At 31.9% G+C, this 26,321-nt stretch overlaps 1 protein-coding gene and 1 pseudogene across 1 annotated transcript; one reads left to right on the forward strand and one right to left on the reverse strand.

The window, feature by feature from the left end:
• Positions 4,782 to 9,376, forward strand: LOC109333750 (altered inheritance of mitochondria protein 44-like). Its single transcript, XM_019569317.1, has 8 exons — positions 4,782 to 5,036; positions 5,273 to 6,418; positions 6,679 to 6,797; positions 7,182 to 7,814; positions 8,034 to 8,535; positions 8,628 to 8,766; positions 9,037 to 9,130; positions 9,220 to 9,376. The coding sequence occupies exons 1-8, from the start codon at positions 5,019 to 5,021 to the stop codon at positions 9,335 to 9,337; spliced, it is 2,769 nt and encodes a 922-aa protein (XP_019424862.1). The 5' UTR covers positions 4,782 to 5,018; the 3' UTR covers positions 9,338 to 9,376.
• Positions 11,031 to 11,869, reverse strand: LOC109334020 (annotated as a pseudogene).

A 26,321-nucleotide genomic window follows, 5' to 3' on the forward strand; every position in this document is an offset into this window, starting at 1 on the left:
TCATTGAAAACCTTGTAATAATAGTTCTTTCATCTTTCCTTCATATCTTTGTCATTCGCCAAGACTTTTTCATCTTTGTGTTTAATGTATTTCACTTGGTCCAAGATTTTGAAATAAAAAATCCAATAATATAATAGTGGTTGTTTGAAAAGTAAGATATGAGTTTGATTTATATTAGATTTTTGTTTAGAAAATGAATAAAAAAGAGAAATATGAAAATAAAATCAAAGATAATTCAATAAATAAATAGGATAACTAGTAGATAAATAACATGGCAAGAAATTATTTTCTTGACACAAATTCAAGAACCGTTGGAACCGAGCCGAACCACATATTAAAAAATAGATACTAGAGAATTCTTCAACTAATTTTATGGCTTAAATTATCAATTTCGTGTGAATTGTAGTGTTATATATGTTACTAAATTGTTATTATGTTAATTTTATATATGTTACTACTTACTAAATTGTTATATATATGTGATACTTTCACAGTGTCATGATGATTTATAACATATCTTCTAAGTTTCGTAGTACTGGATTTGAAACTAACATATATCATATATTATTATACATGTATTGATATATATGTTACTAATTATGAATTGTAATGTTATATATGTTATTAATTGATATATATGTTACTAAATTGTCATGTATATTATTAAATTTTTATGTATGTTACTAACTTGTTATATATGTTACTAATAGTATATATGTCACTAATTGTAAATGGTACTGTTGTGTATGTGACCATTCATTCCTTTTCTTCCTAAGTTACATAACTGTTATATATGTTACTAACAAACAATTACGAGTTTTGATTTTTTACTGATAATAATACTAATATTTTTGTGAATGCAAGAAGATTATTTTCATGAAGACAAAACTTAAATCTTAAAGTCTATGGACAAGGACAAATCAACTATAACAACATAAAGACTCAAATTCAAGCTTCAAGAAAGGATGAACAAGCTAGAGTAATCTTTTTATTTTAGTCCTAAGATGCTTTGAATGGTAGAGTCTAAGTTGAGTGAACCTTATGATAAATCTCACATATTAGAGTATGAACATAATGCATATGAGATTTTCATTCATAACATGATTTAGGTACATTTAGCATACATACATGATTTTGCGTATTAGTACTTATATCATTTTCAAAATCATGCATCATGCATTAATCACTCATATTAGAGGTTCATGGAAAATTAATTTAGTCTTTTCAGAAAACCGTTAATCGATTAAGGTTAAAGTTAATCGACTAATTATTTGCAGTGAGAAACACGTTAATCAATTAAGGACTTGGTTAATCGATTCAACCAATTTCTGTTTTGGAATCTTGGACGTTTTAAAGAAACGTTAATCGATTATCCCCAACATAAAATATTTTGAAAATGAATGATATTTCACCATATTTTCCTATGGGTAAAGCAACTAGAATACACATTATTTTACAGAAACTTGATACACACGATTACACGAATTTTCAAGAGCGATTTTATGAAAAGAGTGATAAAAACTTTCATGTGAAAAAAGAAAGTTTTGTGAATCTTTGAAAGAGTTTATTTTCAAACATTAAGTGTTTTCAAAGATTTTCCTTTTGCATCTCATAATCGTATTTATCTATGAGATTGTGAGATTCATCAAAGAGTAGTTTGTTATGAAATTTTAGTGTATAATTAACATATCAGAGGTGCAAGAAACTTTGTACACATTTTATCAGTAGATTTGTAAATTTGTCTCTTTGGGGTGTAGGCATCACCTTGGAGGAAGAGAGAAATTTAGGAGAAATCCTAGGCTGCTGCAGTCAAGGTCCAAGAAGAGATCTCTTTGAGTATACTTGGTTAGAAGTAGTATGAATGTATTAAAAGCTAGGTCCAAGAGAATTCTTGGTGGAAGAAATGTGTATAAATGTTTGATTTCTTCTTAGTAAAGAAAATCTCCCAAGATTTGAAGGGGAGGATTGGATATAGATTGCAGTGGATTGGAAATTGAACCAAAATAAATCAATTGTGTTATCTTCTCTCTTTCCCTACTCTTTTACTTACATGCAGTTATCCTATTTTCACTATATTTGATTACATTCATATAATTATCATTGCATAAGTGAATCTGCATTGTTAATCACTTTCATCAAACTTTACAAGTGCATATTAGATCAGATTAATCATTATTTTCTTGTTGCATCTAGAACAAAAGATTTTCAAGAAAATCAGTAAGGTTTATCGTCTAAGCCTTTTGTTAATTGATTAACTCAAGCCTTCTGCTAATTGATTAAACAACTATTTAATCGAATAAAATCAGTAATTTTTTAGATTATCTTTTGTATTAACTGTTTTTAATTGTTACTTGAACCACCTATTCACCCCTCTAGGTGAAGTTAGAGTCCTTGTTAATAAATACTTTTTTCTTTTATGGACAAACAATATATATTGTAATATATTTTGAACTTTCAATTGATGCAAAAAAAATTAAAAGAACCGTAAAAATCGTAGAACCAAACTGAACTGAACCATTTATGAACGATCCGGTTTAGTTCTAGCAAAAAAATTTGTTGTTGATTGAGGTGAACTGAATCATATCTTTGTGTTCAGTTTAGTCACTGAATTACACAAAAAACCGAACCGAACTTTTATACCCCATCCATACATGTTTTCTTCTATTCACCACGTATATGTTTCTTTCCTTATTTTCTTATTTTCTTTATTTGTTCGTTTTCTTCTTTTTTTAATAATAGTTATCACTACAATCAAGATTAAAAATATAATAATAGTAATATTACTAAGAAGAATAAATTAATACAATACTTCCTTTTTTAGTCAACTAGTCAGAATTACTTCTTCAAACTTAGCCTCTTATTTAATTCTCAGACATTTAGTTAATTGCTTAAAATTATTTTTTAATTATAAAATAATTTAAAATAAAATTTTTATTGATTGTATCAAATTATCATTTCAATTAATTTGAGTTTTAAAAGAAATATCAGAGTTAATGTTATGACTTTATTTCTACTCTGAATTGAGAAGTGATCATAATCATTAATATTATCTCTATCATGATGATGATTAATGGTGACTCCTTTCATTTAATTTACTTTTAATTAATCAAAGTTATTCCTTTGAAAAACATATAAAAATGGATATTACCAAAATTGTTTCTTGTTGAATTAAATTAAGGATTGGAATATGACAATTAATATCATTTATTTCATTTCTATTTAGTTTGAGAAGTAATCATGGTCAACAATGCAACACAAGAGCATATTACAATATACTTTCCTTAATCAAGTGCATGACACAAGGGCCACAACTAGTGAGGCCCCAAGTTCTTTTACATACATACATTCATAGTTCTTATACAAAATTCACTCTCACTGGGCAAGTTTGCCCTTGTTTTTTTTAAAGAAGAATTAGTTGTGTTAAGAGTTATTAGTATCTTACGCATGAATTTATTCAATACTCTATTAGTCATAGTAAGCATTTACTATATTAGCATATATTGATATATAATTAAAATAAGAGTTTGTCATAAGTTGTACAAAATATGATATTGTTTAGATTTATTAAGAAGTTGGTCCAACAAATATTTTGGAATCAAGTCCCTGACAAGTAATAGTATTCGAGCTCGAAATAATTATATATCTTGCATCCTCATAATTTGTATTAGACATTTTATGTTCAAAATTTTTTGTAAAATTATTTTGTAATTAAACTTTTGATAAATAATATTTATTCATTTTTTATTTTACCCTCACAATTTATTTTGCACCCTCAATTTTATTCATAGGTTTGACGAAGTTATTTATTTATTTTCCTAAATTACCTTTTTTAATTTTTTCTTTGCACTATAGAATATGAAAAAAATTATGTATACATTGATAGTATAACAATTTTTTGCGTTATTATTATATATTTTATCATTCATATTATATCTTTTAAATATAAATGATATAAATGAATGATATTAATAATTATATATAAGTGTTTAGACTGACAATATATAATTATTTTACTCTCCCTGAAGTTAAATGTTCAATTAAAGTCAAAAGAGAATAGACTAAATAGATTAAATGGATAAAAATAAAAATAACTCAATAAAGGTGCATAAATTGAAAAACCTAAGGTGCATGTAAACGAAAAGAATTTAGTGAATTCATAAATTATAAGGTTTAATAAGTTGTGAAGTCAACATTAAGTTTCTTTATAAAATTAGTGTATCCTCCATTATTCATGAGGCAATACAAGATGCATAAATTAATCGTTATAGAATAATTTTTATTTATGGATAATGGTTAACAACACGTTAATAAAATATTATAATGTCTAAACTATTTTCTCTAACTAATAATTTATCAATTTAGTTTTCATCAATGATGGTAATATGAAGTGTTATTAATGTCATATCAATTCTCTATAATTGTGCTTATATGCCCTTAGTGAATAACTGAATAACAATAAGAAGAAGATTGCAAACGCTCTCTGAGTTGATGTACTTTGTTTAACTCTATCTTTAGCTTTAAGATTTAGGCCCATGTTACTTAATGACCCCACAATCTCAACGGCTCAAACCCAACGGTATCACTATTTCTTTCACTTATACAATTACATACCCATATATGTCTCATATGTTAGGCCACTTTATATACTATCAGCAAATATTTAACTAATAATTTTTAACTTAAATATATTTTTAATTATTCAAATGTGAATATTCACATAAGATGTGGAATTGGAACATAGGTGCTCCCTATGATTACCATTCATCACCTCCTCTGTTTTCATCCTTTTTGTGTGTTGCATTGCACTCTTCTTCACACCTTTGTTTATCTCTCACTCAAAACAAATTAATAACAACTTCTACCATTCTCCTCCACACCCTTCTCTCAAATTTAACAAAAGAAAAATATCAGAGAGAGAGAAACAAAAAACCAAACAATAGAGAATAAACTGATATTGTTTTATCTCTTTCTCTTTATTTGTTCATATCAGTTACATAGCATAGCTTTAAATATAGGCAATGGAAAACGGCAATGAGGTAAGTGTTATTTGTTTATCATTTATATACCTCAAACCATTCCTTTATTTTTGTGTACGAAATATCTTTTTTCCTTCATTTTATCCTTCTCTGCTTTACTTTGTTCTGTTCATCCTCTGTCTTTTGAGGCTTTCAGAATTTCAATAGAACATAGGTCTATGGTGAAGAGTTTCATGAGATTACAGTGTTTTCAATATATCCAAACATTATCCTGAAATGGGTTTTACTCCTTTCAGTTTTTCACACACACTTCTGATCAAGGTTGTTTCAGAAAATCAAGAATAAGAGGAAAAGGAAGAGCAACAAAAATGGCTTCTTCGCAGGTTAAAATTACTTCCTCTTCACCCTTTGGTTGCGTTCTTAGGGATCATAACCAAGTTGATGGATACAGAGAAAGTACTGTTTTCCAATTGAAGATGAAGAATTTTATCAAAGACCACCTTAACATGTCCACAGACTCAAAAGCAAGTGAGAAGAACAACAATTCTTTCAAAGCATCCCAGAAGAATAATATTGGCAGTCTTCGTTTCATGAAAAGCAATGACAACAGCAACAAGGATAAGCATGAGTCTTGTTTCGCTTCGTTGATTAGCCCAAGACACTCACGGCTTCTCGATCGATGGGTTGCGAGACAAGCCCGAGAGATGGTATCAAGTTTGGAAAATGAAGCAGAGTTGCTAGCAATGTCAAATTCAGACATTAACAACAACAACGAAAACAGTGACATGCTTCCAAGGATATATAGTAATTCTAGCTTTGGTGATGTCTATTCTGAAACCACAACTCTTGGTGCTTCTTCTCTTGTTCAGATATGGGAGAAGAGGCTCAACAAATCCAATAGATCCAAACCAAACACACAAATTTCTACCAATGCATCATTGGAAGAACTAAACAGAGGAGGTTCAGAGGCAGGGGAATCCTCTAATTCTTCAGATGATCGCGAACCACCGGGGAGTGAAGAACCGTTCCCCGAATGGGAATCTTATAAAATTTCACAGAGTAATCAATCTTCACCACAACCAAGTTTTTATTCATTGGAGTCAGCAGAAAGTGACAGGGTCAGTGTTGCAGATATAATCAAAAGGCTAACTTCTACAAAGCAAGGACAGAGTCCATCATATTCAATTGGTGAAGAAAATGGCAATGAAGGGTGGAGTACCTGTGTAACATTTTCTCCTTGTATAGGGCGTGAACGCAGTTCCTCGCCAGAGCTTCCAGAGAACAAAGCTTTTCTCCCTCAGATTACTTGTTTGCCAAGAATTAGAGGTCGCCAAGCTTTTCATGATTTGCTTCAGCATTTGGTGCGTGACCGGTATGGGGAGCTCAACAATCTAGCAGCACGTGGAGCAGTTTCAAAGTTCACACAAAGAGGACGTATTCAGGTAAGATGGTGTGATTCATTTTTATAACTAAACTTCGTGAAGGTTTTTATGTTCTTGTAGTGTTGTTCTCAAAATCAATTTAATCTCAATTACTTTTTTTCAACATTATCCTAGTTTCCTAGATGAGGTTTTAGAAAAGTAATACATTTGTTATTGGAGAACAACATTATAAGCATGTATAGAACTCTTAGTTTTATCCTTCAGAAGTTTTCCTTCAGTGTATTAAAACTCATTTTCTTTGACACTATGCATGAGTGCAGTCAGTGCTTCGGCTTAGGTTGTTGCAACGCGGGGTAGCGGCTAGTAATCAATCACACCAGAAATCAACAGCATCTGAAGTGAATATAAAACCACAAGGATCTGCTATTATGCAACTAAGGTTAGATAATTTTCACATCAAGTGTCAACTTATTCATTTGCCAGTTGATAGAACACTAGAAACAACGAACTCAGTTGTTGCAAAAGGACCTATCAGTGTCATTGCCATACATTGAATTTGAATAAGTTGTATGAATTCATCATTGTATATATATAAATATATATATCATCCATGAACTATCTTTTTGTTTGAAACAATGAAATTACATTCTATGAAGTGAATTTTAGGGAGTAAAATCATGAAGACCTGAGAAGATTATAAATTAATGCACAATGGGATAAAGTATTCACTTTTATATCTGCTTATTGTTTCATGAAAACAGAAAAATTCAGTAAAATTAAGTTCTCATATATGATACTAAATGACAGTTTTTATATAATGCAGGGAAAGATTTAACAGCGGGGTTGATAATAGAAAAACAATGCGGATAGAAGTAGCTGAACCAAGAAGTCCTCCTATACAATTTGATGCCTCTACCACAACTAATGAACTGAGCAAAGACACATGTAGTCTTATTATTAATAACACTACCAATCACTCTCCAGAATCCACACAAATATCAGTGTCTCAAACTAGTGTAGATGATCATAATAACGAAGAAGCTCGAACATGTTCAGACACAACATTACAAGAAACATGTCTTGAGGCTCAGCATATTGACTCAAAAGAAACTGCTGAGGCAATTCCAACTGTGACTGAGTCAAATGTAAATACGATGGAAGATGAGGTAGAGATAAGCAACCAAGAGTATACTATGGCTGAAACCAGTTATGATGAGACATTAGACGAAGACGAAGACGAAGAGGCAAGTAACCAGCACTATGCTGAAAGCAGTTATGGTGAGATAGTAGAAGCTATCGAGGATATTTTTGATACGAACTACGATGAAAATAGTTACGACTGGATCAGCGAAATTTCTCGGCCTAGAAGCTACTGGGAAGAACGCAGACAAGAATGGTATAGAGAGATGCTTGACACCGAGTCTCACAATGAAGATATATGTAAGCTCCTTGAAAGGTATAGATTTATTTGAAAGAAAAACTCGTATCCCATGAATGTCAACTCCAAGAAAAACTTGTATCCTGTAAATGCTTGATGAATAACTGAACAAGAAATGATAAGTATTTAGTACTTAGAGAAACAAGTTCTGAGTTGAAGATAATAATCACACAATGAATTTGACACTAAGGAAAATTGATTGATGTATATTGCACTAATTTGAATATATTTTTGCAGAAGAACAGTGTCAACTTTCCTTTCTAGTGACTTCCGCAATAGAATGGATAGATTGATGGAGTCTCATAGAGGAACACAAATACATTTAGTCAGTAGACAAGATGAGGAGGAAGACAACCAAATGTTTGTCTCATTTTTACAAGAACGCCTGCGTCCAGCAAGCAGTCTACAGGAAGATGAAAGAGAGCGAGTGGAGGAGCAAGAGGAGGAGGAAGAGACGAGAAATGAGGAAGAAGAAGAGCCGGAGGAAGATATAGAGGAAGAGGAAGAGAAGGTAGAGGAGCATGAGGGGGAGAGGTTGATCAGTAATTCATATCATGAAGTTTGTGATTATCTTAATCAATCCTCATCCCCAATTCATTTAACAACATGGAATCACAAAGACAATGAAACTGGTGATGATTTTGATAGATTTGCATCGATATCCTCACCACCTTCTCAATCTCAGTCTTTCTGTGAGGAAAGTCGACGAAACTCTTCATCCACGAATCATCATTCAATTGTGAGTCTTAGTTTATATAGTCTTATCTTGAGATATTTGAGCACACGGTTCTTAAATATGCTAATTCTGACTCAATACCCTTGTGCTTATAGGAAATGGAACTCATACATGATATGAGAGGGCATATGGAGCAACTTTATCGGGAGATTTCCGAGCTAAGGAAATCAATGGAGACCTGCATGGTTATGCAAATGCAATTAAAACAGTGCAAGAACCAAGAGCTTCATATAGGTTTGTGCTCATTTCTTTACATTTTAACCTATGTAAATGTGACTTCATACCAGAAAATTTTCCATGCATCATGAAGATTTTCGGGATCTGCAACAAGCTTAGAAAATGCCAGTTTCAAACTTACTTTATTCACTTTCTGTCCAATTTCTTTGCTTTTTCATTACCTGTGTAGAAGCAAAATATTTATACAAGATTAAACTCTATTATTTATTTTGCATAACCTCTCAATAACATAAGTGATGCAATGGATCATATAAAACATTATTGCAGTTAAAAATGAAGAGAAGAAGTCACATAACATGGCTCCAAAAAAAGGCAACTGCTGTATTTGCTATGACATGAAAGTAGATGCACTTTTGTACAGGTATCTATTTGCTTATGAATGAAAGAAAAATGTTTTATTTCCATTTTCTGAGCATAGTAACACTCATATTGACACCAATTTTCTTGCAGGTGTGGGCACATGTGTACTTGCCTGAAGTGTGCAAATGAGTTACAATGGAATAGTGGAAAATGTCCAATATGTAGAGCTAAAATAGTCGATGTCGTTCGCGTGTATGTTGATTTTTAAGCCTTTCTCAGTGGACATAGTCTCACTCTAGAGGAATATCCTTAGTCCTGAAGCTTGGTGGGATTGCTAAGATCACAATTTTACGCCATTCATCTTACATGATTTTCTCCTTTTCACATATACTTTAAAGTATATGAAGTTCTAGGGAGAAATGTTTGATGACCTTCCCTGTACATTAGATAGCTTTAAATCTAACCTTTTTTCACTCTATGGTGTGTTCAGTATTGCTCTTAGTCTTTCTGCGACAAAGATTTAAATAGAGAATGAATAAGAAAACAGATACACACATGGAATTTTTTGATGGAGGTCAAAACAACATACCAGAAGACTCTGCAAATTCATGAGCCACCATAAATCCAATCAAAATATAAAATTCAATTGTACCTGTCAGTCATCATATTTTGAAATCAGTGTTACCGGTACAGTGCATAGGGATGGCAATGAACCGAACCAACTCAGTATTCGTTCGAAACTCGACTCTTTATTTAGCTCGACAAACTTGGTTCATTAGCCGAACTTGAGCTGGAAATTGAGCTCGTTAAATAAACGAGACGAACTTGAGCTGGATACAATTTGACTCGTTAGGTTCTTAAGCTAGCTCGACATATACATACACACATATATATATACTAGTTTTTTATATTTATTATTATTATAGCAAGACTCATGTATTATTTTTTATGTTTATTGTTAATATATATATATATAAACAATGTTATATTTATATATATAACCTTTTGCAATATTTTTAAAAATAAATTAAATATTTGAGTTGTTCAAATGAATCAATTTCAACTGAGTCGAACAGTTCGTGAACCTTAACCAAACCGAACACAAACTAAAAAAATAGCTCATATCGAACTCGGGTCGAATTTTGAGCTAAGTAAATCTTTATCGAGTTGAACCGAGTTGAGCTCTAATTTGAATCGGTTCGGCTCATCTAAGCCATATCTTTGCGGGTACCCGAGGGTTTCCCGCATTATCAAAGAATTTCTAATTTCCTACTTAACCATATAGGGTTTGTAAATTGGATAGAATAAATGTGGGGTTGGGAAAAAAACAAAGAATGTCTATAAGACTCACATAAGGAACCTTACTTAAAGCACAAGCAAAAGAGAAAGAAATAAAACGAAGAGCATTGTCATATATACAAACCTTGTTGTCAGCTTTTCCTTCCCTTGCTGTATCCGTGTATCATCGGCTCACTTGTTTGGACAGGGAGGGAGACTGGACAATGAGGGATTAGATTAGGAAAGGAGAGAAAGGGAAAGGAGGCTGTATAATGTAAGTGAAGATTAGTGTAGTGTAATATGTATTTTAATAAGAGTATAGTAATTACATAAATAATGTGTACTCAAGAACACGGGTAACATAATACCCATCCGTGACCCATATCTGTGCGGATTTTACCCATGGGTGTGAGTTTTTTTTGCCATGGCTATTCTGAGGGTAGTTCCATTTTGCCTCATTTAACATATAAATCAATTATGATTAAATCTAACATCATCAAATTCTTCATAATTTGTGAAACAACATGAAGATTGCATTTGCAACCTAATAATGCAATTACATGTGTACTGAAAAAAGGTGGAGAAATTAAAACAAATCCTACAAAAAAAACAAAATTAAGAGAGACAAACAAAACAATTTTATATCACTACATACAATCCTATACAAGAAAGTGAAGAAACAACTACAACAAAGGATTTGAAACCATGAACAGTATATTAAGTATTAACAGCAACTTTGGACCAACCATCTTTGTGAAACCCGATGGCGATGAAAGGTGTAAAGGTTGGTCAATGAATATCGGGGAACTTTCCGGCGATGGCGCTTCCTGCTCCGATCCACCAGGCTATGTAGGTGGAACCTTATTCTTTCCAAATATCTCTCTCGGCAAAAGAACCTTAGAAGTTCCGAAAATGGCGACTGGATTCTGATAAAAAAACGGTTTAAATCACTGTGGCCTAGACTATGCCGGTGTTGAACGCTACGGAGTCGTTGATGTGCAAAATTTTGTGCGTGAAGCTAACAACACCCATGGTTCCAGTGGCGAGCGTGGGTTGAACCAGGTTCACAATGGATTACAATGACCCAATAGGGAAATAGGAATGTAGAATGTGAAACTTGAGTACACTTGCTTTCTTATCCACTGGTAGTGACTGAAGGCTCGCCGATGGTGGCAGATCAGCGAAAGCATTGTCTACTGGGACTAATAACGTGATTCTAGCACTGCCTTCGTCGTTTTTGAATTTTCAACAACACCGAAAGCGGAAAGCAGCGACGCTACCACGACGAAATTATGATCGTTAATTAGAGCTTTTGTAACGTTGAGACCTAAACTAGGTCGTGTTTCTGACCCATGAGATTGAAGCCATAAGGGATAAGAAGGGAATTAATAGAAAAGATAGTGATGTTGTAAGGGAGTGTTTAAACGAGGGATAAAATAGTGGCATTTGATGTGGAATAGAGGGAAGGAGCGATGTGGTTGAGGTCTTGAGGAGTGGGGAAGAAGGGGGGTTGAGAACAGAGTTAGGGACGACGATGATAGAGAGGGAGGTGTGGACGGAGAGGAGAGATATGAAGTGTGAGAAGTCTGAGAAGGTGGAGAGAATGGCGGTGATGTTGAGGGAGAAGGTGGCATGTGGAGGGGATAGGAGGAGCAAATAGTGGAATTTTTTAGGGTAATATGGGGAATAATGGGATTGGAACAAGAACCTATTATATATTTTAGAATATAATTCCTCTTCATTACTGGACTCTCAAGGAATGTGAGAGGATGATTTTTTTTAAATTATTTAATTTAAAAATAAATTAAAATTTGAACCATTGAAAATTTATTTTTACCACATGTTATAATATGAAGTATGTATTGGCCTCTCCTCTAGTAGAAAGGCCAATACCTTCTAGGATGTTGACACATGGCAAGAAAAAATATTAATGGTTATGATTTTATACTCAAATTTCAATAAAAAAATAAAAGAAAATCCCTAGAATCCCCCTTCGTTATTTCCTTCCCCATTGTCTTCTTCCCTCCCCTGGCTAAAGAAAGAGTTATTCTTCTACTACTGGACCAAAGGTCATGTTGACAAAAACTCATCTGTTGAAATAAAACATTTTGCATTGTGGTTAAGGTGACAAACCTTCATAGTCAATTTCAAAGTAGCTAGAGAGCTGGGCTTTCCCAACTTCATGTCTCTTCACTGAGTCTATCTACTCTCTCACTTCAATTCGCAAAGCCTAACCCTTACCACACTGATGATGGGAAGAAAATGAGGAAGGTGAAGGTGACTTGCTAAGGATTTTACATGGAATTTACCTTCACCGTACAAGGGAATGAAATGAGGAAGGGGTGTTTATGGATTTTTATTTTTATTTTAATTAAAATTTAAGTGTTAAATCATGACCATTGATATTTTTTCTTACCACAAGTCAGCATCTTAGAAGGTACTGGCCTCTCCATTACAAGAGAGGATCCAGACTCATATTTTATATACTTGTGTTCTAATACTGTAGCTTAGATTATTGTTTATTTTCGTTTCTCTTCTTTCCACTTCTCTACGACAAATAGAAGAGTTAAGTGAAGTAAAGTGTGAGTGAGTGTGAGGCTAGCTCTTAATGATGAGATGAACATTAAGGATGATGTAATGATGATGTTGAATGAGATATATTGCTTTGTGTTGATTTCAAACAATTCTCTACTTTCAAATGAATATATTGTTATGTCTTTGGGTCTTACATCATTTACATTTTTTAATTTATTCATGTTGAACTTTATTTATTTTATTGTGTATCCATGTACTTTTTAGTCTTTCATTTTTCATACGCATAACATAATTTGTAATGAAGGTTAAATATGAATAATGAGACCAATATTTTTCATTTCCAAGTGGTTGAAACTTATATCCATACACTTTTAAAATATTAACTAATTGGTAAATTGAAGAAATATATTGCCCAAAATCCAAATACATTGATGTGCATGTCGTAATGAAATGAGAACATAACGATCTTAATGATTGAAATTCTTTATAATAACACCAACTTTCGATTAATTTGACAATATACACTCTCATAAGTCGGCCACCAGATCTAGAAACAACTTCAACCTTGAAGACCTTGTCTCCCGTGAAAAACTATGATTTAGTTGAGATGTAGTTTGACATTGATTTTTTTCATCACCATTGTCACCTCTCGACAATATACATTTCATGCCTTTATCGTCATAATTGTTTCATTTCCATGGTTAATAAACTATGAATTCAATTTACAATACGTTGCTTTCACAAGTGTAATGATAGGTAAAGCTCTAGATCCTTTCGTAAAACTATTAAGGCATTCTGCAAGATTGGTTGTCATGTGAATGTATTACACTACGTCAGAGTTGCCATTCAACAACGCTTATTTTAGATGTATAACAGCGCTTTCGGACGTTTTCTGTTTGACCGCGGTAGTATATGGTCATCATTAACAATGCTTCACAAACACTATTGTATTCACCACATCGCAACACACAAAAAGCGCTGTCATATAGTGCATCAATAACACCATGCATCATCCACAAAGCGCTGTCATATAGGTCTTACATAAACATGCATTTTATAGGTCTTATTAACAGCGCTTATTGTTGCGTTGTTGAAGTTCATGTAATTAACAACACAATAACAGAAAAACGTTATTGTATTATTCATAAATTTTCTCAAACAACATCTTAATACAACAGCACATCACAAAATAACGTTGTTGTATTAATAATATGCAACAACGCTTTCTATAAAAGCGTTGTTGCAGTTATCCTTTACACCAGCGCATGCTAGGGCTTTCCCTAGAATTCATTGTTGATTTGTATAAATTAATATCTGCTTATACATTTATTAGTAGAACAAACATTCTCAACAACACAGACACATTAATATATGTCATAAGTTTGTTTTATTAAACATCAATACAATACAAAATACAAACAATGAATATCATGCCAATTATGTTTTGACAGAGTACATAATTACAAATAAAAAAATTACACAAATTACAAAGAAACAATATTATACAAATTACAAACAATCAAAATTAAGCTATAACTATACAAAGACTACTTGCATCTACTTTTTCCTTTTCTTTGATTGTTTTTGTCTTGTAGGGTCATCGTTGTTTGGTGGAGCATATTGATTTACCCAATGCACTTCATCATGATCATCTCTTGTATATAAATTATCATCTATAGTTGGTCTGCTCTCATGCGACTGATATGTCCCAAAAAAAGGATCATCTTCATCAATATCTTCATATTCTTGGTCATCAATATTATTGACGATTATTTTGTTAGTTAAAAGAACAATGAACCATTTTATATCAGCTGGGTCACTAACATAGAATACTTGTTGAACTTGTGATGCTAGAATAAACGACTCATCTTTATATCATGGCCTATTAAGATCCACTTGCATGAACCCTAACTCATCAACTCGGAAACCATTGTTGTTATCAACCCACATACAATAAAAAACTGGCATCCGAAACATTATGTAATCCAATTCCCATATGCGCTCAATCACTCCAAAGTATGACATGTTCGCATATATTGGGTTTCTATCTTTTGCACTTCACATGTGTAAAGTTCGAGCAACAAGAGTCACACCACTATTTTACATTTTACTTTGATCATCTTGTTTTTTTCATATAAAATGTGAGCCCATCTTGTTTTTTTACGTTCATCATCGGTCCATAGACTTTTCGATTTTTCTTTTAGTTCACCGTCCACTAAATGTTGTGGATCGAAGGGCCTGTTGACTACGGATTCCCAAATATCTGAGTCAATGGCCTCTATGAAGATTTTCATGCGGACTTTCCAATAGGCATATCCTTCGCCACTGAATACGGGATGGCGGTTAATGGATGCGCCATCACCGCTAAAAGGGGTTGGTGGAACCCATTTATTTTCCCTTAAGGATCACGCGTATGCGGTTGAGCTAGCACGTCGTACTAGCTCTGATACCACTTGTTAGGTATCAGTGACAGAATACACCTAGAAGGGAGGGGGTTGAACAGGTGTCACACTTCACAAATACCGCTATTCGCACCAAAACCCTATTCTGGAAAATCACACAGTTAATCGATTAAAGGACTGCCTTAATTGATTCAGTCGCACAAAACAGACAGTTGCTGAATGGCTCGATTGCACAACCACTCACCAATTATACAGAAATGATAGAACATATATATTTGAACACAATTGATCTTTATATGGCAGAATTACAATATTCAAATTATCAGCCAAAATAGGCAATTAAAACAACTTTAAAAGATAAAGACACAAGGGTAAGAAACAACCTGCAACATGGTTTTTATACTGGTTCGTTTTGTGGTCCACTGCAAAACTACATCCAGTTTCCCCCTTCCGATCTCGGGAGATTTTTTCACTAAAACTGAAACCAATGTATATTACATACACACTTCCAATTACAAGACTTTGGAGGCTACCATCTTGAATTCCTAGAACCCCTACCTTGGTTTGACCACACTTATCGCCTAGGAAAAATTTTCCTACGATCCAACCCCAGCTAAGAGTATGTTCTAAACTCAAAACCTCCAAGTCTTGGTGAAGACTCTTTGTATCTCGTTGGTGGTACGACACCTAGAGACGACTTTCCTTGTTACAAAAACGACACAAGAAACAGAGTAATGTGAAGCACAAAATGGCTCAAATATTACAATTAAGAACAAGCTATATTATAAACCCTATACAAATCTCACAAATTATCAAGAATATGTGTAAGATCATAATCATAAAGAATATGTAATTTCTACCCTAAGAAATCTCTAAAAGAAATGAAAGAATCATGCAAGAAAAGATAGAATGATGAACACATTTAATCACATGCAATGGATGATATTTTAATCCCTAAGAATGATACTATCTCTCACTATTCTCACATGCAATTCTCTCTACCTATATGATATACAATGAGCATGAAAATATGCAACTTAGAAATTCTAAAACTGAATGAATGAATGTATGAAGCATGATGTAAAATCACAGTTTATATAGAAAAGTTGTTTTACACCCAGTTACTCGATTAAGTGTCCTTTTAATCGATTAACGAGCTGTTGAGATTAAATGAATTATGTTTTTCAGTTATCTGTTGAAACTGATTAAAACTGTTTTCACGTTAATCGATTAATGCCTTGCTTAATCGATTAACTGACATATTTTCAGTTAAGAGATTAAATGGTAAACTACCTATATGTTATGCTTATCAACTATACATGTTTTACCATTATGTTATGCCTAAGATGCACAAATAACATGTATGATTAATGCATGAACATATAAGAATCTAGATGGCATGTCTCATGTAAATGATATGATAATTTTTAGAACTTGTGAGATTTGCATCTAGATTTATCTAACCTAGACTCAATAACTAAGACATATATCTAAGACTCTAGTTTAAACATGAAGCTCTTGAATCTTTGGCATGTTGATTTGTTGAGTTATCTTTAAGCTTTCACTAATTCCTTGTCTTCATCAAAACATAGTCAAGCTAAGTGCTATCTTGACACTTTGCACTTTTAATATCTAGCTGTTTACTACTTATTTTCATTAACACATCAATCGCGCTACCGAGATGTAGCGTTGTTGAATAGAATCTAATTGACAATGTTATATTAATTATGCGCTATTGACTAGAATCTAATTGACAACACAATCGTAATTATGCGTTGTTAAACTGAACTCATTTTCCAAATTAACAGTGTGTTCATAGTTATGCGCTATTAATTAACATCTTACATAACTGGAAAATATTTATACAACAAGAATTAACGTTAATTAAGATGAAGTTGCCATGAAATAGATTAGTATATAATTGTGTTTATTAATACGAAACTGGAAAAATATTAAATATTACATTTTGTTAATTTGTTTATGTATTTATTAAGTATTGTTAATTTGTTTATTGTGTTTATTAATAAGGAACAACAAAAGTATTAAAGAAAATAACCATCCAAATAATTAACAAAAAATAGAAATTAACATCCAAAATAATTGTTTTATTATTCATTCATAGAGGCAAAATATATTGTAATGAACTAAATGATTTGGTACATGTGAATATAATGAACTAAATAATTTGGTACATGCGAATATAATAAACTAAATGATTTGGCAAATGAAGAATACAATGAAGGAAATAATTTTTTCCTTTTATTTGCTTTCACAATTTGGGTTCTTTTGCCAAATCAAAAGTTGTTAAAGACCTCATTGACATGATTTCAATGAAGGAAATATTTTTTTCCTCGACTCCTCTACACAAATCTTCATCTTACACAAATCTTGTATAGCATCCACTTTCCTTCTGAAATCTGGGCCCGTTTTGAAAATCAAAAGATTTTACTGAACTGAAAAAATTGAAAGAACTCAATGAACTAAATAATTTACAAATTAAATCTTCATCTAACCCAAATATTGTATAACAGTTACTTTCCTTCTGAAATTTGGGTCCTTTTGCAAAATCAAAAGTTGTTAAAGACCTTCTTGACATGATTCTGAAACAAAAACACAATTTTTCTTCGAATCCTCTATAAAAATCTGAGTCCTTTTTCTCTTTTTCACTCTCTGCAGTATTGCTCTCTTTTTTACTACTTTGTGTTATCTTCCTCTTATTTTCAACCATTAATATTTCAACAACCAAGAAATGCATAACCACTCAACCATTAATATTTCAACAAACGAAAAGACAAATAACTGCCACCATTAATATCTCGGATATTTAAAAAGTCGTAAAACATCACAATGCATAATTAAGCAAGTGTGGTCACTATGTCATCTTCAATAGCGCTTCCTTAATTATGCCTTGTTTCATGTATTAACATCAACATCGCTTTTTATCAAATACGTTGTTAAACATAAATCATTCAAGTCAGCGCTAACGTTAGTGATGTTCAACAGCTTTTTGTCAAGAATGTGTTGTTGAAGTTACACAAATTGACAGTGCTTGTTTTATTATACGTTGTTGATGTTCTTCTGCCTCATTTTCAACAGCATCGTTCAAAATTGTGTTGTTGAATGACCGATGTTTATTACGATATTCGGCATAGTGTTACCTCCCTTCATAATATGCTTGATTTCATTTAGTTTGGGTATACGGTCCAACCATGCTCTAACCCTCATATATTTTTGACACAATGCACTTGGCATTCGCCTAAAATGTGGTTGCATAAACTCATCCTAAAAAACTAAGAAATAAAAAGGACTCACATTAATAAAAAGTACAATATATAGATTTTTTAAAATTTAAAAATATAATTAATACATACTCATTTCTATAACTTATTCTTTTAGATGAGAATCTCAAAAATTTCTTCCAAGATGACGAATACAATAAATTGATTATGCATAAGGGCATTCTATTTGCTCCCTTCAGTGTGCAACCAACATGCATGTGCCCATGTCCAATATTATACATATGCTTCGTTGGAGGTTAACATATGTTCGAAGATTGTAGAAGAACCACTCTAGAGCTTATTTGGTCTCTCCTTGAATAATGACAAAGGCAATTGGAAATACATGTCTATTGACAACCCATGAACTAGCTATTAACATTGTTCCAATATATTTCCCTTAAACAATGTCTCATTTACTTGTAGAGTTGGTTTATAATATGCAAACCCTTCAATTCATGGCTTGAAAGCCTAGAGCATAATAAAAATGAATTTAATAAGTTCTTCAATACCATATACAAAATGACGGATGTTTGATATCTAACAATTACACCGGATGCAAATTTTGGACGATGTTTATCCATCGTGGTAATTGATTGTATGGTCCCTTCAATCATCATATGCCATTTAATACGTCACTATATAGCCAAAACGAGTAACAACTTCCTTCATTAGTGCCTTTATGGGTATACTAGGATTTTCTTAACATATTTGTTCCACTAATTTTCTTAAACTCTCAAATATCACACTTTAAATTAAGAGATGCACAAATTTATCATTCACATCACATACCAAAATGTTTGTACCAACCAACATATCTAATTGGCATAGACTTACAAAACATAGTCAAATGTATTGTTAATGTATAATTCTTGAATGTGGATCCACTTACTCCAAAAGTATGTAAGAAAAATATACTCCACATCTTAACCATTCATTATAGGAAAATCCAATGATTGTAATTAACGAGTAGATTTGAATCATTAGATCTTCATAGAATGAATGACTAAGATGTGGAGTAGGTTTTTTCCGCTTACTCTTGGAGTAAATTGACCCCCTCCCATAATTCTTTAGTTGCATTTATTATTGCTTACTTAGATTCAAATTGCATCTCAACAAACAAAATATTGTCATTATTCATTGAACTCTTTGTTCCATATCTACAATCACGACCAACCTCTAAATTAATGCTACAAAAAGGATTATGGAGTAGCATATGTTATACTAATGGGTTTATTGGTGATAAATTCGACCTCATCATTATCACATAAATTAATGTTCTCCTTATCATTAAAACCATTAACAATTGAAAATAGATAAAAATGTCTATGATTGATCTACCATATATTTTCTTTATGAGAAATGTTTCTCTCATATATATTTGCTTTATATGTTCTATCTGAATGGTTATTATTAAGAAATGAGGGGGAGTGCTTATAATAAGATTTAAACAATTAAGACAAACTGGTGGATGTTAGGCACAATTATACTTTATATTTAAAAGCATTACAAAAATCATGATTAAATATAAAAGCATTACAAAAATCATGATTAAAAGCATTTAAAAAATGGTGATTAAATATAAACAAATAAGAAGTAAACTCAATGCACAATTATACGTAAAATGTGGTTCACATTCACGATTTTAAAGGTGCAAAATAAAAATTATAAGTCGTGCATGATACACATAACTTTTTCCCTTAAAACTAGATCTAATATTAATTACAACAAGAGTATAATTTTCCAATTATTGCTCACAACCTGGTTAATACCCTCGCTAATCAAATAAACTTTCATACCCTTAAAAATTATTCATTTAGAAATTAAATTAGTAAAACATTATATTTTTTATTTTTTATTATTGAGCCTGACAATACTTACTTTGGTCCTACGTACCCCTATTAAGGGGATCAAGGCTTACGTAGTTCTAGTTCAAAAAATGTTTAACTACTTTGATTAGTTATTGTTGGTTTGAAAAATACCGATAGGTTATAGAAGTATTAGTTTATTTAATTTGAAATTGTTTAAAATATGTATTGGTTTTGATTTAATGAGACTAATAGTTTAGGAACGGTGTTGGTCGTAGACCTTCTCCTCATTTCTATGGGAGTTAGAGACGACTCGAACCACAACCTCACTATAAAAATCCCATGAAATTTATTTGGTAAAATAGTTTCTAATTATTCGTACATATAGAATTTGAGTGATAAAATAGTTCTTTAATTATATACATAGAATTAATAGTTTAGAGACGGTATTGGTTGTAGACCTTCTTCTCATTTTCGGAGAAGTTAGAGACAACTCGAACCGTAAGGAGGGACTGTATTATGGTGGTACGTTGGAGATCAAAAATCCAGATTTTGGTAAAAAATTCAAGTTAAAGACAAAAAGGCAATTATTATTTATAATTGTTTTAAAACCTAAAACAAAGATAAATAAGGAAAAAATCATTTTAGCCAACTACTTATTCATATGAAAGGTTTTTTTTATGAGAAAAAGATGTATACACTGACAGTGTAAGAGTTTTTTACACTGACAGTGTATTATCTATCATTCATTTTCCAATTATGTTTGTCTTTTCAAAAAAAAGTAATCCAAATGAAGGGTGAATGATGCCCCGATGGTGTATAATTCTTTACGCTGTCAGTGCATCAATATTATACTCTTTTTTTAACTTTCTTTTAAAATTCAGTCATCATGATTTGTAATTTTTATTAATAATTGATATTGTCATTTTTCTTTTTGAATTCATTTTAATACATACTTTCTTCCAATTTAATCGTTACTTTAGGATATCACAGTATAAAATATGTATTTTAATTAAAAACTTCATATTTCAATATTATTTCATATTTCAAAACCACTGTTTCGGTACACACAATTCGATTCTACTGGAATATCTCTCTAGGCAGCAAAACATCTGAAACAGAGTAAATTGCGACTGGTTTACCATCAAGTATGAGTGTATAGCGTGAAATTTGGTTACCAGGGCTTTCTTGTCCGCAGGTAGGGACTGGATTTTTAGGGATTCTGGTAGTTTGGCGAAAGCAGCATCGCTAGGGACTAAAATAGTGATTCCTGCGTCGCCTTGGGCGTTATTGAAATCTTCAATAACGCCAGAAGCTGATAGGAATGATGCAAACACGTTGAAATTATGGTTGTCCACTAGGACTTTTGTTATGTTTAGGGATAGGGTTGGTTGTAGGGAGAGGAGTTGGAAATAGATGAATGTGGAGATTGGAACAAGAACCCATTATTTACGTAGCTGTAAGTATTAATGGGGTTTAATATTTTGTTTTAGATTTGATTTCATTATTTTTAATCTATTATGACATTTATATGTTCATAGTTTGGCTTTGCTAATTAATGTTGCAATAACTGAGCCGGAAGGTTTGACCCTGGTCCGATTGTTAACTAAACTTAAAAATGGCTCTGATTTGCAATCTTCATTGAATGAGGGGTTAGATCATTTTGAATGGGAGAAATTCTGGTCTAACTATGTTTAACTCGATTAAACTGGAATAACACATGAAATGAACTGAACGATTCACTTAAAATTTAAAAAATAAAATATTACTCCAATGTTTTGTTTTACTCTCGTCCAAAAAAGTCTTTCATACCCTTAAAAATTATTCATTTAGAAATTAAATTAGTAAAACATTATATTTTTTATTTTTTATTATTGAGCCTGACAATACTTACTTTGGTCCTACGTACCCCTATTAAGGGGATCAAGGCTTACGTAGTTCTAGTTCAAAAAATGTTTAACTACTTTGATTAGTTATTGTTGGTTTGAAAAATACCGATAGGTTATAGAAGTATTAGTTTATTTAATTTGAAATTGTTTAAAATATGTATTGGTTTTGATTTAATGAGACTAATAGTTTAGGAACGGTGTTGGTCGTAGACCTTCTCCTCATTTCTATGGGAGTTAGAGACGACTCGAACCACAACCTCACTATAAAAATCCCATGAAATTTATTTGGTAAAATAGTTTCTAATTATTCGTACATATAGAATTTGAGTGATAAAATAGTTCTTTAATTATATACATAGAATTAATAGTTTAGAGACGGTATTGGTTGTAGACCTTCTTCTCATTTTCGGAGAAGTTAGAGACAACTCGAACCGTAAGGAGGGACTGTATTATGGTGGTACGTTGGAGATCAAAAATCCAGATTTTGGTAAAAAATTCAAGTTAAAGACAAAAAGGCAATTATTATTTATAATTGTTTTAAAACCTAAAACAAAGATAAATAAGGAAAAAATCATTTTAGCCAACTACTTATTCATATGAAAGGTTTTTTTTATGAGAAAAAGATGTATACACTGACAGTGTAAGAGTTTTTTACACTGACAGTGTATTATCTATCATTCATTTTCCAATTATGTTTGTCTTTTCAAAAAAAAGTAATCCAAATGAAGGGTGAATGATGCCCCGATGGTGTATAATTCTTTACGCTGTCAGTGCATCAATATTATACTCTTTTTTTAACTTTCTTTTAAAATTCAGTCATCATGATTTGTAATTTTTATTAATAATTGATATTGTCATTTTTCTTTTTGAATTCATTTTAATACATACTTTCTTCCAATTTAATCGTTACTTTAGGATATCACAGTATAAAATATGTATTTTAATTAAAAACTTCATATTTCAATATTATTTCATATTTCAAAACCACTGTTTCGGTACACACAATTCGATTCTACTGGAATATCTCTCTAGGCAGCAAAACATCTGAAACAGAGTAAATTGCGACTGGTTTACCATCAAGTATGAGTGTATAGCGTGAAATTTGGTTACCAGGGCTTTCTTGTCCGCAGGTAGGGACTGGATTTTTAGGGATTCTGGTAGTTTGGCGAAAGCAGCATCGCTAGGGACTAAAATAGTGATTCCTGCGTCGCCTTGGGCGTTATTGAAATCTTCAATAACGCCAGAAGCTGATAGGAATGATGCAAACACGTTGAAATTATGGTTGTCCACTAGGACTTTTGTTATGTTTAGGGATAGGGTTGGTTGTAGGGAGAGGAGTTGGAAATAGATGAATGTGGAGATTGGAACAAGAACCCATTATTTACGTAGCTGTAAGTATTAATGGGGTTTAATATTTTGTTTTAGATTTGATTTCATTATTTTTAATCTATTATGACATTTATATGTTCATAGTTTGGCTTTGCTAATTAATGTTGCAATAACTGAGCCGGAAGGTTTGACCCTGGTCCGATTGTTAACTAAACTTAAAAATGGCTCTGATTTGCAATCTTCATTGAATGAGGGGTTAGATCATTTTGAATGGGAGAAATTCTGGTCTAACTATGTTTAACTCGATTAAACTGGAATAACACATGAAATGAACTGAACGATTCACTTAAAATTTAAAAAATAAAATATTACTCCAATGTTTTGTTTTACTCTCGTCCAAAAAAGTTGAAGAAATATTATTTCAATATAATTATACATAATTATTAATTATATAAAATTCCACATTTACACATAATTATATATTTATAGATAAAAATTATTAATTATACATGAAATTATCTAGTCTGACTGGACGATTTTACGTTTTAAACCAGTTAATCTTAATATGTGGTATGTTCTAGTTGGATGTTTCACGACATTGATATATGCCACATAAGGTAAAGGGATTTGTGATAACAATTGACCAATATAATATCTTCCTTATTCTCTACCATTTTTAATAAACATCCTATACTATTGTTTTTTTCCTTCTTTTCTCTACTGGTTCGTTTTCTTAATTTTTTTAGTAATAACAGTAACTGCTAATAATAATACTATTATTTTTATTAAAATATTTTCATCCAAATAATTAAATCTTTAAAATAAAAATAAATCAAAGTATTTTTCAATCTTTTAGGTCAAGTTGAAAAATGATTGTCATCATTTGTACCGCATGTGCCATCTTCTCAAGACAAGTGCACGTTTCACAGACAACTTCTTTTCTCTTAATGTATTTCTTAAACTTGTTTGAATAATTATTTTTTAGATTAAATTTTTCTTAATTTAAATATTACTCTTTATAATTGACTACTCAACAGTACTTTTTCCTTTCTATTCATGTTGTGAAGGGGCATGATTATTGATACTACTTCTACAATCTATTGGATTAGGTAGGGTGATCTATGATCTATTTCTTTTCTTTCAATTCTTATTAATTAATTAAGATTAAATCAATCAGTCAATAGTTTTCCTTGCAAAAATATGTATTTTTTATTTCCTTATTGCACCTAAGTATATATAAGAATAATATAAAGTCTTATGATACAAAATAATAAAATATGTTTTATTGTTTTAATAATTAAAGGTTTAATTTAACAAGTTGTTGGTATAATTAAGTCAATGCAACTAATGAGGGTCCATGCAATTAAAATATACATCGCTCAAAGATGGTACCTTCCTTAAGAACTTCAAGCAACCCATCTTTGCCCTAGATTAGTTTGAATTTTATGATGGTTGTCATTCATCATGACACTTTATATGTTGTAGTGATAACTAAATCACCCTAAGATAGAGTCCATTATCCAAAGGATGTGCATTTTATATTATCACACACTTCATTCATGCAACATATCATTCAAACAACCATTCAATTGTTCATTCAGCCAAACATTAAAAAAGTATAAAGTACATCATTTAAACACACATTGACTTGTGCATTTATTCATTCATGTATACATGCATGGATTTAAAAGGAAAAACAAATTATCCATACATTCATTTACTTATTCATTCACGCATTCATCAACAAAAAATACATCATTAAAATTTTGTATTTCATGCATTACTATATAATGCATTTTAAGCCACTATCTGATAACATCCTCCTTGTGGGGTTGTGTTGTTTTGTTGATCATCTTGTTTGAAAGGTTGCTTTGTGTTTGTAATTCGTGGAGAACGTGGAAAAGGTTAGAATTGTGGAATAAGGCGCCACAAGCACTTTTGCTTGATAAGCCACAAAGTTCACCACAAGAAAGAATCCTTGATAAAAATGTGTCTTGGTTCAACCAAGAAGCTAGGAGAAAATGCTCTCAACTAACAAATAAATGTCTTATTCAAATTCAAGTTAAGTTGTCTTAGGCCAAGAGTGGCCAAGAAATAGTGTGGTCAGCCAATAAGGCTACCACGTGCCAAAATGAAAAAGAGGCCACTTTGTTTGATCAACATTTGTTGGAACATGGTTTATTGAAAACCATGAGTGAGAACTTTTGGGTGTGAAATATAAAAAACACCCAAGTCCCACATAGAAGAGTTTGAAAAAAACAACTCTCAAAGTTCCACATGGAAGAGTTTTGAAAAAAATAAAAAAAACAAGCTCCTAAGTCCCAAATGGAGAAATGAGGAACATGAGAAAAATCTTATGTTATAAATAGAGGCTTTCTCCCTTCATTTTAACTTGCACAAAGTTGAAGGCGTTTCCTCTCAACTTCTCTTTCTCCCCCCTAATATTCCGCTGACGCACTTCCGGCAAACTTCTTCGCCTTTCTTTCCGTGGCACTTAAGAATTGGCACAAGCAGCCATAGTGGAATTTCGAGAATTGACACTGGTAGTTAGTATTGTGGGTAAAGAATTGGCACAGGTAGCCATATTGTGGGATTGCGAGAACTGACACTGGTAGTCAGTATTGTGGGTAAAGAATTGGCACAGGTAGCCATATTGTGGGATTGCGAGAACTGACACTGGTAGTCAGTATTGTGGGAAGAGAATTGGAACGGGTAGTCATATTGTGGGTTATTTTG

This window comes from Lupinus angustifolius, chromosome LG19, assembly GCF_001865875.1.
Source record: "Lupinus angustifolius cultivar Tanjil chromosome LG19, LupAngTanjil_v1.0, whole genome shotgun sequence".
NCBI lineage: Eukaryota > Viridiplantae > Streptophyta > Magnoliopsida > Fabales > Fabaceae > Lupinus > Lupinus angustifolius.